Below are 9,939 nucleotides of genomic sequence, written 5' to 3' on the forward strand. Positions count from 1 at the left end.
TTGCATTCATGAAAGTGTAATTCATAAAAAGATAAATAGATTTGTTCCACGTCGTACCAAAAGTTGGGGTTCAATAATATTCATACAGTTATAATCACGAAAGAAAAAATAAAGAGATTGAAAACCTTACTGTGTACTATGTAATACAGATACCTGTATATAATATGTAGACTCTATACATGTGTACTATGTAATACAGATACCTGTACATAATATGTAGACTCTCTATACATGTGTACTATGTAATACAGATACCTGTATATAATATGTAGACTCTATACATGTGTACTATGTAATACAGATACCTGTATATAATATGTAGACTCTATACATGTGTACTATGTAATACAGATACCTGTATATAATATGTAAACTCTCTATACATGTGTACTATGTAATACAGATACCTGTATATAATATGTAAACTCTCTATACATGTGTACTATGTAATACAGATACCTGTACATAATATGTAGACTCTCTATACATGTGTACTATGTAATACAGATACCTGTACATAATATGTAGACTCTATACATGTGTACTATGTAATACAGATACCTGTACATAATATGTAGACTCTCTATACATGTGTACTATGTAATACAGATACCTGTATATAATATGTAAACTCTCTATACATGTGTACTATGTAATACAGATACCTGTATATAATATGTAAACTCTATACATGTGTACTATGTAATACAGATACCTGTATATAATATGTAAACTCTCTATACATGTGTACTATGTAATACAGATACCTGTATATAATATGTAAACTCTCTATACATGTGTACTATGTAATACAGATACCTGTATATAATATGTAAACTCTCTATACATGTGTACTATGTAATACAGATACCTGTATATAATATGTAAACTCTCTATACATGTGTACTATGTAATACAGATACCTGTACATAATATGTAAACTCTCTATACATGAACTAGTCACAATGAATTTGAAAATATAAACCTGGTTATCAAACACACTCGACATCGCCATAACTGTCCTAAATACAGATCTCCATTGATACAGTATGATAGTCTTCTTCTTTGAAGTTGGCGAAAATGAGAACGCTTATTATGTTTTTCTCATGCCTAATATACAGAGATAGATTGTTTAACAAAATATTTAGCTTACCCAACCCTGATAAAGTTGATGCCTGTATTACTTTGGGGGAGGTAACTTTGATGAAGTTGATACCTGTATTACTTTGGGGGAGGTAACTTTGATAAAGTTGATACCTTTAATAATTTGGGGGGGGGGGGGGGGGGGTAACTTTGATAAAGTTGATGCCTGTAATAATTTGGGGAAGGTAACTTTGATAAAGTTGATACCTTTAATAATTTGGGGGAGGTAACTTTGATGAAGTTGATTCCTGTAATAATTTGGGGGAGGTAACTTTGATAAAGTTGATACCTGTATTACTTGGGGGGAGGTAACTTTGATAAAGTTGATGCTGTATTACTTTGGGAAGGGAACTTTGAAAATGACTATAATTTTATCCAGTATACATGTATATCTCAAAATAACAGGTTGTTTTAATTGCCACATCTACACCATGACGCTCCCGTAATCTCATCAGCCCACTGTTGACGTTCGCTATGTATACTATAACAGTTATTATATCTGAGTAATATATCATAGGGGAGGACTTTTAAATTTTAAGTTTTTTGATATCGTTCGAAAGATCTGGCAAAATTGAATAACTTTTGTTTTACATGTCTTATCAAAAGTTTCTCGAGAAAAAAGTTATTGATTGCGACACTAACCCGACTGTTCAGGCGAGCTATGAGACACGCTGGCCTATTTCTTGATATCGTTAGCGGAAGCTTGCGAGACTGAACAACTTTTGCTCTATATGTCAAAAGTTTTTCAAGAAAAAAGTTATTAATGTTATTAATTGCGACACAAATTCGACTGCTCAGACGAGCCATGACGCTGGCGGGCCTATTTCTTGTTATCGTTAGATAGGACGAGCGTCGACCCTGTCTCACCAATATCAATGAAATTCCTAACATGAGCATAGATACACCTTATCTACAATGGCTGAAAATTTCAGCCTCCTATTTTGAATTGTTTCGAAGAAAAGTTCTAGACAAGGAGATCCTCCGAAAAATCGAAAACTGGCGATATCTCGGACAGGAAGTGACGTCATTAAGTCAAACTAAACTTTCTCTAAGTTAGATCAATATCTACCATCCCTGAAATGAAAATTTCATGAAATTCCGTCCACGCGTTTTTGAGTAATCGAATAAGAAAAGAAAAAAATAATAATAGAGAAAAAGAAACCGAAGAATAACAATAAGGTCTTTCGTTGAAGAATTAAGACCTTAATAATAACAATAATGAATGATAATGATAAAGAAAATGAAACCGAAGAATAACAATAAGGTTGAAAACGGAAGACCTCAATAATAGAGAAAAAAATTACAATAACAATATAGTCTTCTGTTGGAAACGGAAAACCTTAGTATTTTTAAAGAAATTACCCCTCGTGGCCCCATATTTAATGGATTGATCCCATAAACTTGATTTCATTGAATAAATTATCTAATTATTTACAACTTTTGTTCTATAATGTTTTTTTAAAAAAATGCTGTCAGCGTTCAATATACATCGGGGTATCCTTTTGACAGTCGGATATGTTGGAGAATATTCCGCTAAAAAGAAAGGGGTGGGTGGGTATTTAAAAACACATGAATCACTTTATCAATACAAAAGCAGAGTCCCGAAGCCCCGAATGCGTAACCCGTACGCAGTTTACCCCTAGATTGAGCAGAGGTATAAATGTCTAGGTGTTGCGTGATTGGCAGAAATCAAGTGTGAAATTATTCAGAATTGAAAGAAATATTATAGACATTTAAATGAATTGTTGGGATGAAAAATTGATATGTTAACGCAGTTCCATCCCCTGTGACGTCATAAGATTTCGGAAAGATTTATGCATGACAGGAATATAAACTTTGTTGGAGTCTTTTTCAATAGTTATTTCAAAAGTCTATGTTATATATAAACAATCAATTATATGTTTGAAAATATTGAATCCAGGGGCAATAACTCTGTTTTCATTAAAAAAAAAAAACACCAGGGGTCACAATCTCTGGTTTTGGTCATTAAGCATTTTTACGCTATGGCTGTGGAAAGGATATAATCAGTGTTTGGGGCCGGTCCCTAAACTCCTTGAAAGGGGTTGTAAGACAAAATTAGGAGATGGCATATTGTTTACTGTCACATTCGGACCAATTTATGTTGGATAACATTTCACAATAAATGTTTTTCGTTTAAGAGATAGAGAGCATCAAAGTTTCGTACATTATTCCCTTTGAGATCTCTTATCAATCAATTTTTCATGGTGACGTCAGAAGTTACAAAACGTTAAAAAAAACAAAAAACTTTGGTTCAGCTGTATGATCCGATGTTTATGTATTATTTTTGTACATAATTACTTTAAAGCAGATTAATTACTTTATAAAGTTATTAACTTTCCCTTAATTACATGCTTGAAAACATCTGCATGTAAAAGAAAACAGTGAGAATATTATTTAGAAAGTAAATATAGTGGGTACATATAGAAATCATCCCATAATAGACGTCTATAAAAAGAACCACGCGCGTCAGGGGAATCCCAACATGATATATTAACTCATACGCAACTGTCTAGTTTTAAGGCTGAAAGAGCGTAAAACAACGAATTACGAAGAGGTATTTGATATTTTTATTTCTATTAAACTTATGGTAGGGTACTGTTATAACAAAATACACAGCTTTACACAGATAAGACCACCGATGATCTGAAAGTTTGGACTGGTCACGTGACCGTCACTTGAAATGGCAGAGTGACGCGGTTATTTGTAAACATCGATTTAAAAATCAAATTATTTGTGGTAAAACAGGTGAAATAATTTATGATATGTCGTACAGCCTCTTAACTACATACGTGCGATGATTTAATAACGTTTTTACGAGATGGAAAAAAAATATTGTAATTTGGACCATACAGGTTTAACAAATTCTTTTTCGATTTTGAGATAATTAGAAAATACTTTTGACCTCTCTCGGCCCTTTATTGAAGGGGCTGACCCCTCAAACTTGATATTTTCGAATAAGCCTTGACAGTATCTACAACTTTTGTTCTACATCGTTTAATTAACAAACTGTTTTAATCTCCTACGAAAATAAGATATTCAGTTTTAAGGGTCATCGCCTGAATTCCTTAAACGTGAATTTAAGACAAAATTTGAAAACGGCATATTGTTTAGAGTCCCATCTTGACCAATTTATATTATTTGATGCTTTACAAAATATTTTTCATTTAAGAGATAGAAAGCATCAAAGTTTCGTACATTTTCCCCTTAGAAATTACTATTACGAAATCAATGATCATTTTGCTGACGTCATCTCATCACAACAAACATCTTTGCCTCAATAATGCTGTACCAATTCTTTTTAGTTTTTAAGATGTTAAGGAAATACTTTCAACCCTTCTCGGCTCCTTACTTGAAAGACTTGCCATTAAAATTTGGTATCTACAACGTTTGTTATATATGTTTTTACAAATCATTTTCATATGAAAAGATATTAACGAAATTGTATCAAAAATTGCATGAAAAATTTGTAGCAAATTTTCGAGCCCAGGTGGGATTCAACACCTTTTGCATCAGAAAAATCACAATGCGATATGTCACATCTGCCAAGTCTGTTCTGAAAATCTAAGCTAAATTCTAATGTTCGGCAACAATATAAAACAAGATGTGTTCTTTAAACTTCACTGCCCTCAAAAGTGCATACACTGATGAAAGGCTTTACATAATATAATAGGTGTATTAACATTAAAACACCAAAAGATATAACTAATTTGGACACATCCTAGAGTCAAAACCTTGGGTTGTGAAATTCGCCATTTTTTGTACTTCCTTTTCTGCTATTCCTAAGTATGCATTTAGATTTTATACTGTATCAGCAAACTTACACATAAATATTATAGGTCTATACTAAGTTTGGCCCCACCCTGGGGTCAGAACCCCTACTCTGGGGATCATGAAATTTACAATTTTGGTAGAGGCCTTCCTGCTCTATATAATGCATTTAGTTTTTCTTAAACGTGCGATTCTAGAGAAGAAGAAATTTTTGAAAATTTGTAAATTTTGGGCAGTATTTGCCCCGCCCCTGAGGCCCCGGGGGTGCAGGAATCCTGAAATTTACAATTTATGTCCCCCTTGTTCCAAAGATGCTTCATACCAAATTTGAAAAGAATTGGAATGGTAGTTATCAAGTTAAAAATGTCTATTGTTCTAGCATTTAATAACTGACTATTTCGGCCTCACCCTAATACCAAAACCCCTACCCCTGGGATCATCAAATTTACAATTTTGGTAAAGGACTACCTGCTCTTCTAAATATCTATTTAGTTTCAATAACACTAAAGAAGACGTTATTGAAGTGTTTTACACATAAACACGATATAGGGCTCACGGCGGGTGTGACCGGTCGACAGGGGATATTTACTTCTCCTAGGCACCTTATCCCACCTTTGGTGTGTCCAGGGGTCCGTCTTTGCCCAACTTTCTATTTTGCATTGCTTATAGGAGTTATGAGATTGAGCACTGTTCGTTATCTTTACCTCTCATAGTTAGTTTGACCCCGCCCTGGGGTCAGAACCCCTACCTCAGGGATCATGAAATTTACAACATTGGTAGAGGCCGTCCTGCTCTACATCACAATGCATTTAGTTTCTCTTAACCATGTGCGGTTCTTGAGAAGAAGATTTTTGAAAATTGGTCAAATTTGGGCAGTTTTTGCCCCGCCCTAAAGCTTCAGGGGTGCAGGAATCCTGAAATTTACAATTTATGTTCCCCTTGTTCCAAAGATGCTTCATAACAAATTTGAAAAGAATTGGAATAATACTAATCAAGAAGTTGAAAATGTTCAAGCATTTTATAACTGACCATTTTGGCCCCACCCTGATACCAAAACTCCTACCCCTGGGATCATCAAATTTACAATTTTGGTAGAGGTCTTCCTACTATACATCACTATTCATTTAGTTTTTCTTATACATGTGCGGTTCTTGAGAAGATCTTTTGAAAATTGGTCAATTTTGGGCATTTTTTGCCCCGCCCCTAAGGCCCCAGGGTTGCTGGAGTCCTGAAATTTACAATCTATATCCCCCTTTTCCCCAAAGATGCTTCATACCAAATTTGAAAAGAATTGGACTGGTTGTTATGAAGAAGAAGAAGTTAAATACGTTCAATTGTTAACGCACGACGACGGACGACAACCAATTGCAATTGCAATAACTCAAGTGACCTTAAAAAAAAACAACCCATATCGAATTATAGTGAATATCTATCATTCCTGAAAATTTGACGAAAATTCGAGAAATCACGTGCACAAAATTTGTAAGAAAGAAATAATCATAACAGAGAAAAAACCCTTACAATAACAATAAGATCTTCCGTTTGAAGCGAGTTGGGCCTTCTTATTTAAACAATCTTGAATTCCCTTCACCCAAGGACGATTTGTGTCAAGTTTCATCGAAATTGGTTTAGTGGTTCTGATGAAGATGAAAATGCGAAAAGTTTACAGACAGACGGACGGAAGACAGACGACAGAAAAAAGATGATCAGAAAAGCTCGCTTTCTGCTTAGAAAATAAGATTTTGAACTCGACATGTTTCTTACATTTTACATGTTTAAAAAACTTCCAACAGATCAATGACAGTTTTGATAAGAGTGCATGGAAATTTATTGCTGAAGGTTTAACTGCACTTGTGTTTTATAGAGCATTTCCTGAGTAAACACGTCCCTGAGCGTGTGTGTTTGTCATTCTGTGAGAGGACAGTGCCGGGGTAACGTCAGAAGGGGTAGCATTTATGGACCTTATCTTTGTATAGGATTAAGTCAAATAACAGCCCGCTCCAATGATATTTGTAAACATATTTACATGTATCTTATCTAGATCTTATCCGGGAGCTGGAACAAAATTCACTTGCCCCGTCTCTCAACCCACTCCAAAATGTACATGTATAATAGACAATTCATGTCGCCCATCTTCCTCCAAGACAAACAGTTTGAAGACAGCCTATGTAAACACACCTAATTTATATTTATATATTCTGACAAATAAGCATTTCAACTGATTTTTAAAACAGTTAACAGGCTACTCCGATCCTTGATGAAAGATTCATCGTAAATGGTTACCTGTAAACGCAGCAAAACAAAATGAAAAACGGAACAATGGGCGCTAGTATACAGTATTAGTTTCTTTATTTTTTTAATAATCCTTTTTCGAACCATAAAGGTTGAATGATCATTGTTCCAAGCAAGGTACAGCGATTAAAAAGTAATGGGAACTGACCGTAAATACTGTCTGATGTTGTCGCTGTTGATCTGACTGATGATCTCTGAGGAGATCGCTGGGTCCCCGTCTTGGACAATGGCGTCTGAAATTCCTGGAGCATTTTGATTACCCTCGTCTGTAAGAAATCCGAACCGCCCAATAATCATTCCAAAACCCAGTCCCACAGCGGCCGCTATCAGCGTCCAAAGAATAAATTTCCTCTTGGCTTGAGAGTGCGGATTCATTGTATGTAGCTATGAACCTTAGAAAGATTTTCTCAGAGAAGGATCAATGCACCTGTGATGTTTGGATATACAGAGGGCCAAAGATGTCATAAATAGCGGCTCTTTATCTTATCATTTTAGAATCTGTTTAGGGCATATTAAGACAAACTTGAACGTACTTTATAAAGGTCTTTCATATTCATTAGGGGCGAGATCAAAAGGTTGATGTCGGATAGAAATCTAAATTCAAATAGTTATAGGGGGAGGGGGATAAAATCTCCCATAAGTTTCTGTCATCCGACATCGATTACACTTTAATGGAAAAAGAAAAAGCACAAGCGACTGTTAAAAACCAAAAAATAATATTATATTTTAATGAACATTCAATAGTTTTAATGTACACTTTCATTTCTGAATAAACGGTAGAAAAGATATGCAGAGTGTTATTTACAATCGTATGTTTATATCAGTTAATCGATTAGGGTCAACTTTCATCATATCTAGTTTTAAAGGGGGTGGGGGTGTCTTGATGAAAACTATGTGAATTTAGTTTTTTGTCAGACATTGTACTTTTGATCTCACTGTAAGCTGCTTAGTTTTATGACAAATGTTCTGAAGTTTACATTCATAAAAATAACAGGTTGTACGAAATTTACCAACGCTTAGGGTGAATGCATAATATTACTTATTAGGTTTGTTACTGTCTTCAGAAATGTCGGGTTGTTAAAGTTCATAGAACGCGAGGCGAAGCGAAGACTGTTGACAAAAGTAATCGCATAATGATGGCGGCCGTTTTGTTTATTCAAAGCTTGGGGGTAAACTAATTATAAACAGCACAAATAACTCGTAAAATGCAAAACAATATTGTAAAAAAACATTTTATTCTTTTTAACCACTGTTTAATAAAACTAAAGAAAATTAGATGTCAACCCAGTACTTTGTGGTACAACGCGCCCCCTTTGAACTTGGCGCACTCATTGTGTTAATGTGGTATACAGATTTACATAGTCTATTGTGAATGAAGTCCAGACGTGACGTTGAAAATTTCTTTTAACTGATTTCGTGAACCAACCAGTACGCCTACTAATGTTGAAATGTTGTCAGTTTTTAATTTGTTGAAAGATTTGATCGATGAGGTACACTGTCAACCACAAACAGATAATTGATGTCTGAAAAGTGCCTTGCTACAACAGTCCACAAGTTATTTTCCAAAATACCCATGTATTTTTTTTTTTGGTAGAATTTATGTTGCCATTGACTTTACAAAGAGTACATATACGTACCAACACCTTGATACCCAATACATCACCGATTTTCTTACATGGACCAGTTCCGAGCGAAATGCTGTATGGTAGCCAGGATTCGTCACCTTTTCTCCATACATATACATGTACATGTACCCTACAGTTATTTCCAATGACAATTTGGCTTTTCAGCAGTCCAGTTTCTTTTACATGCACACCATTGCACACGTTTTAAAGGATTGGCAATTCGGGTCCGTATTTTATTTTTGCGCACGCATCGTTTGTAGCCTTTTCGTCCCAAAAGGCGCTAAATAATTTTCTTTGAAACATTAATTAGCATTGTTAATGCAGCTCGGAGGACAGGATTACCCCCCCCTCTCTAGCTAGCTATATAAATGTATTACCGATATGACCAACGACACGAACAATTCGATAAATCCTAGGGACAACCCGTCCTTTCCTCAGGACAAACGAAAATAGTTTTACTAATTCAAAATATATATGAAGAGCCGAGCGAACACGGACTCCGGGACGGATCAGAGGTGGAAACAAATGCGTAGGAGGAGTGGGCATCCCCTGCCGACCGGTTACACCCGCCATGAGCCCGACAAGACAAGTCATATGTTGATTTAAATTTACTACTACATGTATATGTTTAGAAAACGAAAAATTACGTGCAAGAATCCGGTGTTGTATAGTAGCCTTTCCCCCATAGTAGCTGTAACGTGCAAGGGAGGTCACTGCCTGTGAACCCCCGCGGGCTCGTACCCGTGATAGAAACGGATAGCCCCGAGATGCTGCAATATGAACAATGCGCAGACTTAATCAGTTGTACTGCGCCTATATAGGATCTATTGACTGGTAGCGAACAAGTGCACTGGCAGGGAATTCCACACACCAGCGCACTTCCACAAGGACAAGCAGGGATGTCCGCACACCTGCCCTTGCGCAGTGATAGGCAGGGTTGACCGCACACCTATCACTATATAAATACCGGTTCTAATCAGAGACACTGGCAGGGATGTCCGCACACCAGAGCTCTACCACAAGACAGGCAGGGATGTCCTCACACCTGATCTTGCGCAGCAACAAGCAGGGATGCCAAATCCAGAGCAGG

The 9,939-nt window shown here is 35.9% G+C and overlaps 1 protein-coding gene across 1 annotated transcript in view; it reads right to left on the reverse strand.

The window, feature by feature from the left end:
• The window catches only part of LOC125650897 (N-acetylated-alpha-linked acidic dipeptidase 2-like), a 32,228-nt gene extending 24,527 nt beyond the window's left edge, over positions 1-7,701 (reverse strand). The window contains exon 1 of the mRNA XM_048879471.2: positions 7,373-7,701. Within this exon, the coding sequence (XP_048735428.1) occupies positions 7,373-7,599 (227 nt within the window). The 5' untranslated portion in view covers positions 7,600-7,701. The remainder of the gene's footprint in view (positions 1-7,372) is intronic.
• Between the last annotated feature and the right edge of the window lie 2,238 nt (positions 7,702-9,939).

The sequence above is a fragment of the Ostrea edulis genome, chromosome 5, assembly GCF_947568905.1.
Source record: "Ostrea edulis chromosome 5, xbOstEdul1.1, whole genome shotgun sequence".
Taxonomy (NCBI): Eukaryota; Metazoa; Mollusca; class Bivalvia; order Ostreida; family Ostreidae; genus Ostrea; species Ostrea edulis.